Source organism: Neolamprologus multifasciatus, chromosome 23, assembly GCF_963576455.1.
Source record: "Neolamprologus multifasciatus chromosome 23, fNeoMul1.2, whole genome shotgun sequence".
NCBI lineage: Eukaryota > Metazoa > Chordata > Actinopteri > Cichliformes > Cichlidae > Neolamprologus > Neolamprologus multifasciatus.
Window position 1 is genome coordinate 39,418,407 of NC_140460.1, and position 17,564 is coordinate 39,435,970.

Consider the following 17,564-nt stretch of genomic DNA (forward strand, 5'->3'; position numbering starts at 1 on the left):
AGAACAATCAACATTTGTGTTACAGGTTGGTGGCTGGTGACACCTTGTTATCCAGCATATTTGTTTCAGGCTGGTTCCACTTGTCAGAGAACAACAAACAGTGATAGAAGGCCTCATCCTGCTCTGTCACATTCCTATTATTATGGAGCAGTTCTGTACAGTAGGTTTAAACTTGAACAAAGCCACGATTCACTCTCTGACCAAAGTACTTGTTGTAGGTGGCAACATTTGTCTCCCCATCACGGGAGAATGGTAGATCTCTATCAAGTGATGTCATGTGATCTAAAGAATGTCCTTCAAAGCCAAGGATTTCTGTTCAAGTTCAAGTCCAACACAAAGGACAGACCTGTAAAAAAAATCTGTCCTTTGGGGAAAACAGCCAGCTCAGTCCCTCCCCTCAGTGGCCAGAACATACAGACAGAGATCTGATGACAAAATCATCAGTCTATGGCTGGAGGCTTCCTGGTTCCACATGCACCTAAGGACATTTTGTTTGCAAGCGGTATTTGTTATGGACAAATTGTCATTTAAATCAGATCAGATCAGGCATGAGTGTTGAAGTCTTCCAGTAGGATGACAAAGTTTCCAGCTGGAGCACCCTTGAGCACCCCACCCTGGGACACCAAGGAGGCTGGGTATTCTGGACTGCCTTTTAGCGGGTAAGCTAGACAACAGTCAGGACCCGTTCCCCGGCCCAGAGGTGCAGGGAACAAACCCTCTAACGGGAAAAACTCCAACTTACAGGCAGCAAGCCAATGGGTACCAAGATACATGGGGCCCACCACCTCTCACCAACAGCAACTCCAGACTGGGACATATCCAGCCTTACTCCAGGGGACTGCTTCCAGAACTTAAGCCATGCATTAAGGTGAGCCTGGCTATATCTAGACAGAAGCTCTCAACCTCATGTACTAGTTCAGGCACCTTCCCCACAAGTGAGGTGACGTTCCATGTCCCAGTCATTTGTCCCAGTAGCCAGAGATCGGTTTGCCAGGGTCTCCGCCCTTTGCCACCACGTGGCACACACTGCACCTGACCCTTACGGCGCTCCTTGTGGGTGGTGGTTCTACAGGAGGTCAAGCCAATGTCTCCTCTTCATGCTCTGCCTGGCCAGGCCCCATGGGGTAAGGCCAGGTCAACAGGTGTTCTCTCTCAAGCACCCTCCCTGCTACCGGTCCCTGGTAATCCTGTTCCAGGCAAGGTTGTAGAGAACACAGTTTTACAACAGTTTTAACTGTTGTAATTATATATGTCAATGTCTGTATAGGTTGTCAGTCATCAAGGTCATGCTATCATGGTAGCAACTGGGCTTCTTTAAGTTTCATAAAGAGGTTTCACCTCTCATCCAGTGAACTAAAGAAGCCTCTAAGATGAGAGGTGAAACATCTTCAAGAAACTTAAAGAAGCCCAGTCGCTTTCTTTCCAAGCTCCTTGGAGTATATATATATACTCCAAGGAGCTTGGAAAGAAAGCACATGGCAATTTAATGTCATGTGCTTCAATGTCATTTAATGCTCTATAGAGCATTAAATTTATTCTATATGCATATTAGCATTTTACGCTGGGTGTTGCCCTACAGTCTACTTAAAACACATTTGGATTCTTATGTCTTTTATTCAAACAAAAAACAAAAGAAATCCAAAAGTTTTACACTGACTTAACAAATGCTTAGTCCTTTTAATAATAAACTTCAAATCTGTTCTCCTCAACACCTCAACATTTTTATCATGAATAAAAAGGCACCCTCAGGGGCCATGTTATTCAATTTTAGCTGAAAATCTGTTGGGAATTATTTAAATTTGGTTGTTGGTATCAATCATATCAATTCCAGCAACAAAAGAAATGATATCAATCAGCCAAAGGTACTGAAAAATGCTTCATGTTAGTCACTGACTTACATTTAAAGTCATTTAAAGTAAGTCAAATTGAAAATATAAATATCTGTAAAATGACAACAAAACATTACTTTTTATAGTACATTTTTATTTTCTTGCATTTTCAATTTTTCTTTCAAATATTTAAAAAACAGTGTAAAAAATAAACAGCACCAAGTACAAGAAAATTGAAATGTACAGGACAATAATATTATTTAACGGTTTGCAAATGTTTCAGTGCAACACATTTTAGTGCTTTGCAATCAGAACGTTTTGTTAAGGGACAACATGGTCTCGTGTTTCCAAATATAAAAATGTATAACAACACTAAAAACTGGTGAAAAAATAAATAAAATAAATATGCTATAAATATATAGCACAAAGTGATGATATAAAAACTGCAGTTTACCTGTAGCTATTACCATTTTCCTTAGTGCAACATTAGTGCAGTTATTTGTCAAATTAGCACCATTGTTTTAGAAAATACACTCTTCTTGATAAAAAAAAAAAAAAAGCAAAAATCTGTCAAACTGCAGTTTTGATGCTATTGCAAATGAATCTCCAAAAGTTGATTCTGTTCATCTGGACGTAGTGTTTTGTGGGAGAAACATTTCATCACTCAAAGGCCCCCAGATCATCATGTGGTGTCAGCAGGCATTCGCTTTTTGCGCGGACTATCACGGTGTTTACCTGAAGATGTTTTAGTCCTTTAAAATAAAATAAAAATAACATTATATCATTGCGCTGTCAATATTACAGAATCTAAGTATTCTAAATAAATTAATAGCTTAGTGGAAAGATATATGCATCAGTTTGGTTGACATCAGTTTACATTAGTTTACAAAGGAAGTAAAAGAATAAAAAGGAGCTCTGGAGGTAAGTCAGAAAATTCCAAATGTCACAACATGTTTTTAATTTTAACTTTCCATTGCATGTTTTATTACATTATTCTCCAAGTTCACAATCTTAAAAGTCAACATTTGGCCATTTTCTGACAAACCCTGTCTCTTTAAAATCCTCATTTTATACTACTTGCATTTTGACAGTTAATCTAGTTAGTTGTAAAATGTTCTTCCAGTTGTTTCTTTCATTTTGAACTTTTGGTGTCCTGTGGCAACATTTTTGAGATGCGTTTAGAGACACCAAATCCAAAATAAGCTAAAAGTTTCATTATTTCATTAGATTTACATTTCATCAATTTGATATACTTTCAACATTCTATTGTGATAGGTTTATAAAATGTTCTATTTACTGCATTATACTTTTATTCATATTTAACAGCATTCCAAATTTTTCATAGCTGGGTTTATAACTTTGTAGATGCAGAATGATGCATCAAGCCTGACTTACTCCTGAGTATCTCTCATTGTAGCTTCAGGTAGCCATGTCATTCATCTCAACCGGCCGATGTGACTGACTGTAAGATTCAAGAAAAGTTACATCTGCACAAATATTTATCAGCTGAACAAAAAGACAAAAAGCAATGCTGTTTAAGAGGATTACCTGCTCTGAGATTTCTTTCTAAGCCAGACAGAGATGAGTGCAGAAACACAGGCAAACAACAACGCAGCAGAGGATAGAATGACTAAAGTCCTGGATCCTATGGACAAAGAGGGGGTATTACATTTTAAATATCAACAGATAGAAAAGAAAAACTGGCTTTAAAAAGTGTAAATTTTGACATACCGGAATTTATGTGATTAGATTTCTCATCCAAACCTGGAAGAAGGAACCCAAACATTTGAATCACAGGGTAATCATTAATTTATAAATCAATGACTTTGAAAGAGTTTCTCACCATCATCATCATCATCATCTGGAGTTGTCACCATCACCTCTCTGTGAGGAGCAGAGAGCACTCGTGCTGCACATCCCACCTGTGTGCTGTGTTTACGTGAACCTGAGAGCACAGCTGTAGTGGTGACAGTGAATGTAGTGTTGGTGTTGGACACACTGACAGTGTTGTACTGTGAGAAGCTGAGGTCTTGTTGTGAGACACTGAGTGTTACAGTGGGAGCAGGTCGACCAGTGGCTGAACAGGAAACAACCCACTCTTCAGTAGAGTTTGACTCTCTGACATCAACAGCAGGTTCATGCAGCTCTGTGAAGGATCAGCAAATATCATCAACATGTTCTTACAAACACACCAGCTGCAAAAGCATTTATGTCCACTGTTTGAAGAACTTGTTATTGGTTAAAGAAGGTAAAAGTCCTCACCATAGACCTGGAGGCAGGGTGTACCTGTGAAGGAGCCTTCAGGATAAGTGTTAAACAGACAGTGATAGCATCCTTCATCCTGCTCTGTGACATTCCTGACGACTATGGAGCAGTTTTGTAGTCCAGTATATGTAAACTTAAATTTATCTTTAAAGCCATCATTCACTCTCTCACCATAGTACTTGCTGTAGGTGGCAACATTTGTCTCCACATCATGTGAGATTTTCTGCCATGTGACCTGAACGACGTCTTTAGTGTCCAAGAGCTGACAGCTGAATTCAGCATCTTCTCCCACTGCTGCCAGCACAGTCTGCTGTGTTTGGATCACTGCTGTTAGAGCTGTAGGAGATAAAGATCAAGGTGTGAGCCACTTTAAATATTCTATTCAAGTTCAAGTGCAATCCTTACTGACACAAGTCTAGTACCGTTAGCTATCATTATTCCTGCAATTAACAACGTTTTTTGCCTCCACTGCTCAAACAAATACAATATCAAATTAAAGAAAGGATCAAAGCCAGCACCTTATGAAAAAGCTGCAATCAGCATTCACATCAGCATTGGTCCATACGCATCAGATAATACAAAAAAAAATAAAATAACCCAAAACAGTTTATATGCTTGATTTGCCAAACACACTGACAGGCTGAAAATCGGGTGCTATTGGAATGCTACTGCTGCAAGGAAGAGCCAGGATGACAGGTCAGGGAGGAGATATCATCACCCCCACCCGAGATTGGGTACCAAGCCCCAAGTGTGATGTAAGGATCGTTGAGTGTGAGAGGAACTGACCTGAAACATAGGATCATGATGAAACTTGAAACCTGGATCCTCCATAGCTGGTTACCAAGACTACTTGAAGTACCCTATGAGGATCGACTTGATGATGTGAATGCAGTACTATGGAAAATGCTCACTGTGACTATTACCAAAACTAACCAGCTGATCTACACTATAGCAGCAGTGATCAGTGAGATGCTTGGCTACAAGTTGAACAACGACAAGGAGCAGTACCCTCCATGAAGGAGGCTAGAGGCCAAGATCAAGGTAGTGCAGAGGGAGGTTAGCCAACTATCAGAGTGTCAGAAAGGTCAAATGAAGAAGGTGCCTAAAAAGTACAGCAAACTGTCCATACCTGAGGCCTTGGAAACTGCCAAGCAAAGAATCACAGCCTTGGCCAGCCGTTTGAAGAAGTATACCCGAGAGATCGAAGGCAGGAGAATAAACCAGCTGTTTGCCACAGAGCCATCCGAGTTGTACTCTCAGTGGTAGGAGGAACAATATGAGAACAGCACCACCAAGGCTTGAGATGGAGCAATACTGGAAGAGCATATGGGAGACGGACGCAACCCATAATGGCAATGCTCAGTGGCTAGTGGATCTGAGGGCAGACCACAGCAACCTCCATGAAGTCCAGTAACCATCGCAGTGGCAGACATCCAAGAAAGGGTCTTCAGTATGAAAAGAGCATGGTTCACACCTACTGGCTGGAGAAGCTGACTGCACTTCATGGGCATCTGGCAGCATAAATGAACCAGCTACTAGTCTACGAGAGACACCCAGTATGGTTTACTGAAGGTCGGACAGCCCTAAATCCCGAAGACCCCCAGAAGGGACAGTCCTATCTAACTACTGGCCAATAATCTGTACCACACAGAAGCCCCTGTCAGGCATCATAGTGGCTAAGATGAACAGGCACATGGCTCAAAACTTGAGCGGGGCACAGAAAGACAGGAATACCAGAGGAGCGAAACACCAACCCCTGGTAGACAGAGCAGTCTCCCGACTGACCAGCCTGTGCACTGCCTGGATTGACTACAAGAAGGCCTAAGACTCGATGCCAACACATGGATCCTGGAATGCTTAGAATTGTATAAGATCAACAGGATCCTAAGAGCCTTCATCGGGAGCTCACTGGGGATGTGGCGTACAACACTACTTTAAGCCCATAGCACAAGCACAAGTCACAATCAAGTGCAGGATCAATGAGATGCTGTCCCTGCTGCTGTTCTGCATAGGCCTGAACCCTCGCAGTGAGATCATTGACAGGACTATTTGGTTTGGCACCTGAAGCTCTCAAACTTTTACACAAAATACCCACTTTTATTTCCAATAAATGGGATCTATTCAAAGCCCTGCAAGAAAAGACCTCGTGTGTTAACATTAAATTTGTTACAATGTACCCTAATACCCAGGTGGGTTGTAACAAATGCTGCGAAGAATTGTAACAATTAGACAAAAGAAACAAAAAAACAGAGCCCACACCAGAGGACATGCTTCAAAGAGTGGTTTATTGCAGCGGTCCCAAACCCCCGGGCCACGTTTGGTACTGGGCCACCAAACTGAGAGTTGAGGCCCAGGTATGAAATTTATGGTTTTCAGGGTTTTTATCATTAACTCTGTTTCCCTGGGTCTTTTCCTGTGTTGTAGTTGTGTGTCTTATTTTGAAAGAAATACCAGAGACCATTAAAGGGCAGAGAGGAGGATGTTGCTCTCAATGTTGTTGGCACATTTCAGGAGGACGCTACTAATAAAGTAATTTAAAAAATACCACAGTTTTAGTCTTGGTCGTATCATTTTATTTTGTTGTATTTATCCGCAACACCTTAAAGGCCGGTCAGTGAAAATATTGTCTGACATTAAACCAGTCCGTGGTGCAAAAAAGGTTGGGGACTGCTGGTTTGTTGGAATAAAAGAACTCTCTTTGTGACTAAACAAAACCCAAATGCACTCTGTTGTGTGTGGGTGTGTAAATTAGCTTAAGAGAACAAACACAAATACTCAATAAACAGTTCAGTGACAGGTACAAACAGGTACAATGCACCTGTCCGAAAAAGATATAGGTCTTTGTGGTTGGGTGTGTTCTGTGGCATGGCTGCAGGGGATGAGTGGACCAGCAGGTTCAGGGTGTGGTTTAGTGTGTTGTTAAAGCTCAACACCACACACACACAATGTTGTTGTATATTATCTGTATCAAAAAAAACAATGGCAGTATGCATGTATATTCTTAATCAGATTCACAATGTTGACAGATGAATGTTGGTAGCTCTGGAGTGCAGGCTTGGTGGGCCCAAAGACTGCACAGGGTAAATTTTACCCAAACTTCTTTTGCCTTTGAGTTACCAAATGGCTTTATACAGTCAATGCAAAGGTTTTCGTCATTCATTGTCTCAGAATCTTCAGCGTTATTTTTCAAAAAATTTTTGGGCAGATTTCACTTTCTTCTTCTTCTGCTTGCATATATTTTTCCCAAGATATTCTTTTTCCATTTTTGCTTTTTTCTGTTATTCTTCCATAAGCTTTTGCAATGACTTGGAGTCTGCTCAGTGTTACATGGAAGATCTGACTGACTCACCCTTCGTTGAGACCCCATCAGATGCCTTTTTCTTTTTTAAAAATATTAGCAGGCATACCTTGATCAGTTTTTCTTTTCCACTATCTAGACATGCTGTAAAAGTATATGTGTTAGCATATTTAAAATCAATAAGCTATTCATACTTTGGGGAAGGGGATTGTTGTAACACATTGAAAGCATATGTTACAACTCACCCCACCCTTGTCGGTCATTGTTTAACTAACTTTATTAGCATAGTGGCTTAAAATTAGCAGGGGGCAAATGCATTACAGCTTGCCTATTTAATATACTGTTAGTCATATTATTTGGTCTGCAGCTGTTTAACTCCTAACAAAGCTTAGTGCTGGTCAAAAGAATTAATTTTATATGTCAAAATCAGTTTTCTTCAATACAATCTACATGCAGTTGCTTCCAGCCATGATAACCACCATGTGAAATAATAATAATGGATTGCATTTATATAGCACTTTTCAGGGCCCTCAAAGCACTGTACAATTCCACTATTCATTCACTCTCACACACTGGTGGAGACAAGCTACAGTTGTAGCCACAGCTGCCCCAGCCTGGGGCAGACTGACAGAAGCGAGGCTGCCACATAGTGCCATCGGCCCCTCTGACCACCACCAGTAGGTGGTAGGGGAAGTGTCTTGCCCAAGGACACAACGACCGAGACTGTCTGAGTCAGGGCTCGAACTGGCAACCTTCCGGTTACAAGACGAACTGCCAACTCTTTGAGCCACGATTGCCCCATCGCCCCAAATCAGGGATGGAAGTGTCTAAACACTGAAGTGATCATGGGATGAGATAGGAGTCATATGATCAATTCAGTGATCCCAATGTTACAACTATACCAGGTCTCTCCTATGTGGTGCTATGGGGTCACCTGACATTGCAGTGAGGTTATTTTTCTATAAACCCCACAAATACAAGCATAGTAGCACACACTTGTGTACAGATCACTACCCTGCTTGCAACAATTGCCTTTCTGTGTTGGAAAAAAGGCAAGTATTAACTCACAGGGCATATTAGAGTCATAAGATTCAGAACTGTCTGTATAAACAGGCTTTCACTGAATTATGCCAGAGAATGCAGGAGAAACAAAGACAGGTTTGTGTTGACCCATCACCATCATTTCCATGAACGTTAAGTACGTTAGAAAATGTCAGAGTTTGTAGAATCAAATTTCAGAATGTGTCTTCTTAGTCTGTAATTTGTTCTATAGATGGGGAAAAAATGACTGACCACTGGGGCGGCTGTTGGGGCTGAGTCTAAAGACACTGATGATTTTACTGCAGTCTGTGATTACAGCCACGAATGGAGGGCAGTGGATCAAGCTGTGCACGTCTATAAATCCCTCTTTAAATCATTGCAGGGTGGAGAAATAGGAACTCCTGAGTGATGAGGACTGTTGTTTTGTCCTTAACAGTGAGCCTGGTAGCTTTTTATACTCTTTGAGTTCCCAGCAATTGATGTTTCTTGAGTAAAAAGTGATTACAAAGTAGCTGAAGCCAGAACCCTGGAATCGTAAGTGCAGAGAAAAAGACCCTAAATTTTACTTTTTTTATGTTCATCTAAAATATATTTTTAATAATGTAGTTATTATATTTTTCAAACTATAAATTATTGTATTTGCTCATTTAAATGAGAATTGATATGAATAATTCACAGAACAATAGCTGAAGTGCCTTTCCTGCATACATCTAGATCATCCACACACCCCTGATGATAGTAACGACTAAATATTCAGCTACACCCACAGAAAACACTCTTTTATGCTGCCTGTGGTTGTACCTGTATCACAACATTATCAAAATGGTTACTTCACCTTAGCGACCTCTCCCACCACCACAACTGAAACGAGTCATTTCCTTATGAGGGAACAAAATAAACTACTTTTTACTGTATAAAAAGGTCAAACTCATATATTATAATCATTAACATGCAGTCTCTTCTCACCCTTTTCAAAGGCTCCAGAAATAAAAACAGCAACAACATAAAGCAAAACTCCAAAAAAGGACATTTTATATAAACTTAATTCATTCAGGCTGACTCTTTGTCTGGCTTTGGGCTCAGCTACTACAGTTACGGGTAAACTGTCAGCTGGTCTGATGCATATAAACGTTTAACAGGTTAGCTAAAAAGAATCATGAGAAAATACATGTGAACAAGATCATATAGTGAGACAAATAACAAAAAATAATCGAGAATTATCACTTTAAAGTGCGATGTAAAGGCACGTGTCGCCATTTTGCCCCCCTTTTATTATAATGGTACAGTCGATAGATGACACCAATCTGGCAGATCGCAGAAAACTGCCGCATGCGCTGTAGCCACTCCCCACACAGCTAAATCTCCAGTGTTAAATTAACACTAGAGAATATCTACATGGGTTCACTCCACTGAGTGCGAAATGAACACTTTTGACAGTGTTATATTTTTAAAGGTAACCTAGTCAGTTTTGAAGGTAAATAATGACCAACGGTGCTGATTTTCTAACACTGGAAAATAACTCAAAATGTTAGAAATATTCCAGTGTCAGAAAATCAGCACTGCTCAGTATTAGTCATTGTTAATCTTCAAAACTGACTAGGTTACCTTTAAAAATATAACACTGTCAAAAGTGTTCATTTAACACTCAACGGTGTTATATTTAACACTCAGAGGAGTGGACCCATATAGACACTCTCTAGTGTTAATTTAACGCGGGAGATTTTGCTGTGCATGGATCACCGAACATCTGCAAATTACTTACATGTCGATCTAAATCTGATGATGAACTTTTAAGGTTGAATTAAACTGGCTTCATACCGGAGTCCACAGTAAACGCCTTCACTGGACTTCAGTTAGTTTACATCTTCATGTCACAGCACTGTACACAAGTGAAACCCTGCATTATCATCCATCCATCGGCTTCCCATTTCCAGTTCATAGTCGCAGTCGTAACCCAGCTGACATAAAGCGAAAGGCGAAAAACATACTTTCTCCACTAAATCACAGAGCAGTGTTGCAAGTTTTCCTCAAACACAGCGAGCAGGTTCTGGCGATAAGTGGAAACAAGGAAATGTCCTGTGCACTGACGCTGTAGTGCCATCTAGTGGGCTCACTCGGCAAGAAAGAGCCAAACCCACACGAATGCAATGGTTTCAACCTAATATCAAGAATCACAGAGAAATCATAATTTTATAAATCAGTGAAAGAGTTCCTCATTATCAACATCATCAGGAATCATCACCATCACCTCTCTGTGAGGAGCAGAGAGCACTCGTGCTGCACATCCCACCTGTGTGCTGTGTTCACGTGAACCTGAGAGCACAGCTGTAGTGGTGACAGTGCATCAACTCTATGCATATGTACATGTGTGAACTGTTTAAATGATTTTCATCCTTATGTTCCAATTCTTTACAATCAGATAATCAAAAACTTCCATCCGATCACGTTTTCTAAAAAATTTGTGGTGGAAATCTGATATTAACCAAGACGCAAATCTTCAGGACTACATGGAAACTTTCTTTCAGAAGGTTCAGTATGACACAGAGAACTTACAAAATCTTAAAAGTTTTATAGACTTTCAGGTGAAAAGCTGATGACATTTACTACACACATCTTTAATAAGGAGCACAGTGTTGATTGCACATTTACCATGAGAATAAACCGTCATACCCACAATACTTGACAAAAATCGTTGATATTGTTTTATTAGGTTGACAAATATCCCAACACTGAGTAATTTAAAGTTTGAACAATGTATATGTTGATATGTTTTAAAAAAAAACTATTAAATCAATCAATCAATCAATCAATCAAAGCTTTATTCCCCCCCCCCCCTCCCGACCTTACACACACAACACAGACATTACATGGGGATACAAGTCGGAGATCGGTAGCGTTACAGAAAAACACTGAAATGTACACTACAGTGGGAAAGTACAAGAGGAAAAAAAGAGACCTCTACTCATGCTGTGCTTCCATGGGAGGACAGCATGAGAACAAGAAACAGAAAAACTCCTCTGCACAAAAAGCACATAAATGTCCACAGCACAACATTGTGAAAGACATGACAAGCCACAGGACTGGGTGGGGGGTGAGGAGTAATCCGAAGCGAACACAGCAGCCGCCCTGCACAGCGCTACCATTCCAGCGTGGCACACATGCTTGTTTCCTGCTGTGTTCCCCCGCAGGAAACAAGCATCGAAGGCGTTTGGAAAGTGAGGGGGATGAGTGCGTGCTTATCAGTGTAAGTGTATGTGTGTGCGTGTCCATAGTTCAGCTGAGACTATTGTTTTATTGACCAGTAAATGTCTCAACATGCTCCCCATGAATAAGCCGAGACCCCCAGTGGCCGTTTTTTGCAACTTCAGGTTTTTATGGTTGTTTGTATTAGGAGGAATTACTGCAATAAAAGCAATTTAATCGATCAGCCAAAATTATTGATGAGAACAGTTATGTATGAACCAAGAGTTATGGTGTGCTATGCAAGTCATCGCCAGTAGGGGGCACCACGCCCAGTTATGTGTGTGTGTAACTTCTGTGTTATCTCAATAAAGAAGAAGTCAACATGTAAAGAAGCTACCGTGCGTATCAGTCTGATTCGGTATAAGCCCTGTTAGTGTACTGACACCACAGAGGGAAAATAACAAGAATAGTTTCAGGTTAGTCACTCCTGCTCATTTTTACTCATTTTTTTGTTTCAAGTAGCTTAATGTTAAAAAATCTGCCAAAAACATAATATTGAATAAATAGAAAAATAGATAAATAAAAGCAGAAACTACTGAAATAGAAACTGCAACATGAGTAAAAATGAATGCTTTGTGTGTGAGTGTTTTTCTTTTTTCTTTTCAAATTTTGTTAAAAAAAAAAAAAAAAAGACCAGAAACAAAAACAGAAGATGGACCAGTAGAAACAATTTGTCAAAACATTTCTTGCTGGTAAAGGTCAAAGTCGTGGATCGTGGTGTAATCGCTGAAACCTCTATTAAGATGATCCAGATCTACAAACACCAGAAAAAGAAAAATATAGCATGTCACTCTTAAGGTTGCGAAATCAGAGTATTCTGGAAGGAGGGATGGCTTAGAAAAAACAAATACAAGTTCATCAGAGTTTGATTAGTCAGAAGATGAGCTCTCTCTGTGACAGACAACAGATTTAAGAACAGTTAAATCTGCGCAAACATTTATCAGTTGAAACAAAAACAAACAAACAAACAACATCGTTTAAGACGAGTAGATTTCTTTCTATACCCGAAAAAGATGAGCGCAGCAGCACAGAGCACCAACAACACCGCAGGCGACAGAATGACTAAAATCCTTGTTCCTTCGAGACAAACAGCAGAAAGAAGAGTATAATAATTTGAACAACTATCAAAAGTCAATAGACTCAATAACAAAACTTACTTTAAAAACACAAATGTTAACACACCTAAATTCCTGGGATTAGATCCTGATTTCTCATCTAGCTCTGGTAGAAGAAACATAAGCATTACAATAACAGTAGTCATCATTTTATAAATCAGTGACATCAAAAGAGCTTCTCACCATCATCATCACCATCATCATCATCATCATGAGGAATCGTCACCATCACCTCTCTGTGAGGAGCAGAGAGCACTCGTGCTGCACATCCCACCTGTGTGCTGTGTTTACGTGAACCTGAGAGCACAGCTGTAGTGGTGACAGTGAATGTAGCGTTGGTGTTGGACACACTGACAGTGTTGTACTGTGAGAAGCTGAGGTCTTGTTGTGAGACACTGAGTGTTACAGTGGGAGCAGGTCGACCAGTGGCTGAACAGGAAACAACCCACTCTTCAGTAGAGTTTGACTCTCTGACATCAACAACAGGTTCATGCAGCTCTGTGAAGGATCAGGAAATATCATCAACATGTTCTTATAAACACACCAGCTGCAAACACATTTATGACCACTATGTTTGTTTGAAGCACTTGTTGTTCGTTAAATAAGGAAAGGAAGGAAGTTCTTACCATAGACTTGGAGGCAGGGTCTACCTGTCAGAGCTCCTTCAGGATAAGTGTTAAACAGACAGTGATAGCATCCTTCATCCTGATCCGTCACATTCCTGATGACTATGGAGCAGTTCTGTAGTCCAGTGTATTTAAACCCAACTTTATCTGTAAAGCCATCATTCACTCTCTGACCATAGTAGTTGCTGTAGGTGGCAACATTCTTCTTCCCAGTAGTGACTTTCTGCCATGTGACCTGAACGACGTCTTTAGTCTCCAAGAGCTGACAGCTGAATTCAGCATCTTCTCCCACTGCTGCCAGCACAGTCTGCTGTGTTTGGATCACTGCTGTTAGAGCTGTAGGAGATAAAGATCAAGGTGTGAGCCACTTTAAATATTCTATTCTATTCTATACAGTTTGAGATGTGAGGCACATTCAGTATTATGTCATAATTCCAACACAGACACACGCACGCACACAGTGCGTGAAGGTATACTAGAAGATGTAAATGCAGCATTACGGACAATTCCTAATGCAACCATCACTGAAACCAACCAGCTGAAGCAAAACGCTCCATGGAGAAATTACGCCAAGATCAAGGTAGCACGGATGTGAGTTAGCCAACTATCGGAGCTGCATAAAGTTGTGATGAAGAACTTTTTTATACTGTAAATTAATAGTAGAAAAACTGATTAACTGACAGACTAAATTTATAATCATAAAGTCTGTCTGACCATCTTCATCAGTTCTCACATGCTGCTGCTCTCCTCCCTAATCAGCCTCTCTTTCATTCGTTCTATAGTCACCTCTCTCTACCTTTGATGACATCTCTCCTAGGTGTTTGTTGAGCTAGTTAATAGGTATCATCTGTTCATCTGTTGTGATTTTATTTTTGAAAGGATGCTTCCTGTTATGCTGCAGAGTATACGCGAGAGTTCAGTAAACAAAGTCACATTGGTGTGAATGTTCCGGTGAAAGCCGATGCCCCACGTGTGATTATTCCTCGTGTGATTATAATAAGTATCTTCAGTATTCATGCAGATTCTGCTGGAAGACCCGTCTCTGCTAACAGTGCTCTCTGGCAAATTCTGAATTCAGCTCTTATGAAGTGCAGGTTTATTCTAGTAGAGGAATGCTTCATTTCGATTCCATGCGAACCTGAAATCTGTGTACCAACTGACACGTATTTTGAGGAACAAAAGACATATTTACCCGTACATCCTGACTCATTAACGATGACGGAATTGTTTGCGTAAATGCGCACACCATTGTTTTTTTGTTTTTTTAAAATTTATTTTCAGTGCGTCATCTAGCGCTAAGTATTTATTAATGTCAGCACTGTATCTTGTAAGATTCGTACATTAATCCAAAACAAATCCGGTCTTTGAGTCCCATTAACTGTAGTATTTTGACAAATATCACAGATCTGAGAGATTAAACTACATGAAAGTGGTCTGTAGTGTTGCAGAGATGACTGCACTTTTCTTTATTGTTTCTATAATTTGACAAAAATGGGAAGCACTGCAAATCCGTCAACTAACCTTAAAATTACACCTTGACACCTTGACCTTACATGGATCCCCTAGCTCCACTGTGGCGTTTTAGATATATTTGTACAATTGTACAAATATATTTTTATTTTAATAACAATTTAATAATAAATATTTAAAAATAAATAATAAAAATTTATTTTTATTTCAGCGCACAAAAATGTAGGAATACATGTAAAAGAATAACGGAAACGAAAAATTTAGGCTACTGTGGGTTTAACGCGACATTTTAAAGTTAAATAAATTTAATGCTGAAAAAAGGGAAATCAAGGAAATGTTTTTGATACGGGCGACATGGGGCGTTGCCCAGGGCGGCATCGTGGTGGGGGCGGAAGCATGGGCATCGGGAAAAAAAGTTGCTTGCACCCATGATCATGCCAGCGCATTTTTGGGATTGCATGGGCACCGATAGGTTTTCTATTGTCCATTTGCGGGGAGTAAGGGCGCCCTCCGTTTGCGAGGTGCACCTGCTGCTTGCTGCTTGCCGCACATGGAGTAGGCTGTTTCTAAATAAAGCCCATTTCATTCATAATATTGTCAGTCCATCCAAGCCCACTATGTATGAATTATTTTTCCCTCGGTTATACGAAATCCCAGAAAAAAGAAAAAAAAAAACTATACAAACCGAATCTGTGCACTAAGGTGTAGCTACAGCTTGTTGTAATAAACTTAGGTTTATCAGTGTATGTTGGGTTGTGGTGATTCTCGGGGGGATTTGTGTTTGATACTAGAGTGAAAAATTACTGATGGAAGATGGACAAGAAAAGGTTACAGCCATCAGAACCTCAGTTTAGAAAAGAAGAGAAAAGAAGAGGAGGAGAAACGAGCAAAAGATAAATGTAAGCAGATGAGTCATTGGATAATGGCAGGTATTATGTATTACATGTATCCTGGATAACATTTATTAGTAAGGATTGGAAAAACGTCCGGCTAACAAAGTTAAACGGACGTTTTTGAGTCCTATTAACTCAAAAATGTTAATGGGACTCAACGTATATATATATATTTATATATACGTTGAGTCAAAACAAGCTAGGACCGCCCCTGTAACTGGGAGGGGTGGGGGTGGCTCAAAGCTTTGACTAGAGTGCTCTGTAAATGTTCACGGAGCCTCACACAGACTGTAGAAAAAAAATGAGAAAAAAAGAAAAGAAAAACAAGTGACAGTTACAGGACGCAGGTAAAGTTTAGGCACCGCGCTCATATCTCTCATCTCGCGTGACCATTGCATACTCATTCTGATTACATTTATCTGTCATTCCCAATAGATTAACACTTCGCACTTGGAATGAGAGAGGCAGATATTATTTGAGTTTCACCCTCTGAAAAGTTATCCAAAAGTAACGTGTTTATGTTATTAGAGACTTAGAGAAAGCGCATGGGCAGCTATCGAGCTACACTGTCTGAAGGTTCGATAAGCCACATGTCCGCACACTTCAGCGACTCATCGTGACCACCCAGAAGAAGTATTTTCTCGAGTTTTATTTTCAATTATCAAAATGAACATTTTAAATAAAATATATGGAATCTGTTTTCCTTTCAACAAAAGTTAAAGACAACATCAATATCAATTCAATTTAATTCAATTTTATTTATATAGCGCCAAATCACAACAAAAGTCGCCTCAAGGCGCTTCAATATGACAGCAATCACTCGAATAAAACGGCATATATTTAATATCACTTTGGATTTAAGCGAATAAATAACCAATATGTCAAATTGACAACAAAAACAACAATGAGAGCTCGGGTGTTGTTTTCTTCATATATACGCGCATATCCGCTTGTGATCAACAGCAGCTGGTGTATTAGAAATATTGTTATATTTCGGATCTACCCGCCATTAGACGAGTTTTTGCCACAAACTAAAAGACGTGACCTGTCGTTGTGTAAAAATATCTAACTCGCATACTGCCACACACCTATGTGTGTAATTTATGTACACTTTCTCCTTACCTTCGTCAAAGACTCCAAAAATAAAAAAGCCAAAAACGCAATGTACAGTTCGAAGCGGTGACATTTTACTCTGCCCTTCTCCACCAGACTGAAGCGCATTGCTAAACTTGCGGGTACATTATTCGTTGCGGGAGCCATCCAAAAACATATGTACTAACAAATAAATAACACGCTAAGAAAAAAAATATCATATTATTATATATTACAATATTACTATTATTCAACAAGAAATTGCGAATTATCACTTTAAAATGCGGAAAAACAGCGCGTGTTCCCCCATGCAATGGTATAGTCCTGCCGCCTCAAGGAACAAATCAAAGTTTATGTTACTCAATTATCAGACACAATAGCGTATCTACTTTTTCCCCTTTCTTTTAATGAAAAATAAATATCACATAAATTGAATTGTATTGAACGGTATGCATAAATATCATAAAGCACTGTATTGGTATTCCAAGGTAGAACCATCAAACTCCTCTATGCTGCCTTCCGTACTTCCGTGAGCATTTCAATCAGTCACAACTTCAGGCACAATTTATTGTAACAAGTGATAGATAAATTACATAAAAATAAATTAAAACTGCATGGGAAAAGTCTGATGGTTGCTAACAAAAGATCAAATGAATTTCTAAACTGAGAGAATTTGAGAAAGATGTGAAAAG

The 17,564-nt window shown here is 39.7% G+C and overlaps 2 protein-coding genes across 6 annotated transcripts; both read right to left on the reverse strand.

The window, feature by feature from the left end:
• Positions 1-114: 114 nt before the first annotated feature.
• On the reverse strand, positions 115-10,184 carry LOC146492281 (nectin-4-like). 3 transcript variants are annotated; one of them, XM_085151495.1, is made up of 7 exons: positions 9,400-10,184; positions 4,092-4,430; positions 3,673-3,975; positions 3,561-3,593; positions 3,378-3,474; positions 3,225-3,291; positions 115-2,581 (listed from the first exon to the last, which is right to left on the reverse strand). In XM_085151495.1, the coding sequence occupies exons 1-6, from the start codon at positions 9,461-9,463 to the stop codon at positions 3,249-3,251; spliced, it is 879 nt and encodes a 292-aa protein (XP_085007621.1). In that variant the 5' UTR covers positions 9,464-10,184; the 3' UTR covers positions 115-2,581; positions 3,225-3,248. The 3 variants fall into 3 exon arrangements, with proteins under 3 accessions (XP_085007621.1, XP_085007622.1, XP_085007624.1); XM_085151496.1 differs by having other exon boundaries at positions 3,221-3,291; XM_085151498.1 differs by having other exon boundaries at positions 3,676-3,975; positions 9,400-10,183.
• On the reverse strand, positions 4,308-17,089 carry LOC146492282 (OX-2 membrane glycoprotein-like). Of its 3 annotated transcripts, XM_085151493.1 has the most exons (7): positions 16,903-17,073; positions 13,418-13,753; positions 12,975-13,289; positions 12,859-12,897; positions 12,681-12,753; positions 10,196-12,430; positions 4,308-4,430 (listed from the first exon to the last, which is right to left on the reverse strand). In XM_085151493.1, the coding sequence occupies exons 1-6, from the start codon at positions 16,964-16,966 to the stop codon at positions 12,415-12,417; spliced, it is 843 nt and encodes a 280-aa protein (XP_085007619.1). In that variant the 5' UTR covers positions 16,967-17,073; the 3' UTR covers positions 4,308-4,430; positions 10,196-12,414. The 3 variants fall into 3 exon arrangements, with proteins under 3 accessions (XP_085007619.1, XP_085007618.1, XP_085007617.1); XM_085151492.1 differs by lacking the exons at positions 4,308-4,430; positions 10,196-12,430 and having other exon boundaries at positions 12,495-12,753; positions 12,987-13,289; positions 16,903-17,089; XM_085151491.1 differs by lacking the exons at positions 4,308-4,430; positions 10,196-12,430 and having other exon boundaries at positions 12,495-12,753; positions 16,903-17,084.
• Between the last annotated feature and the right edge of the window lie 475 nt (positions 17,090-17,564).

Excerpts from the sequence above, each read along its gene's own strand:
- LOC146492281 (XM_085151495.1), bottom strand. The coding sequence starts at position 9,463 with ATGTCCTTTTTTGGAGTTTTGCTTTATGTTGTTGCTGTTTTTATTTCT. Across the intron at positions 3,976-4,091 it reads ACCCTGCCTCCAGGTCTATG|AGCTGCATGAACCTGCTGTT; the intron begins GTGAGGACTTTT and ends GATCCTTCACAG. Across the intron at positions 3,475-3,560 it reads ATCTAATCACATAAATTCCG|GATCCAGGACTTTAGTCATT; the intron begins GTATGTCAAAAT and ends CTTTGTCCATAG.
- LOC146492282 (XM_085151491.1), bottom strand. The coding sequence starts at position 16,966 with ATGTCACCGCTTCGAACTGTACATTGCGTTTTTGGCTTTTTTATTTTT. Across the intron at positions 13,754-16,902 it reads TTTTGGAGTCTTTGACGAAG|CTCTAACAGCAGTGATCCAA; the intron begins GTAAGGAGAAAG and ends TATCTCCTACAG. Across the intron at positions 13,290-13,417 it reads ACCCTGCCTCCAAGTCTATG|AGCTGCATGAACCTGTTGTT; the intron begins GTAAGAACTTCC and ends GATCCTTCACAG.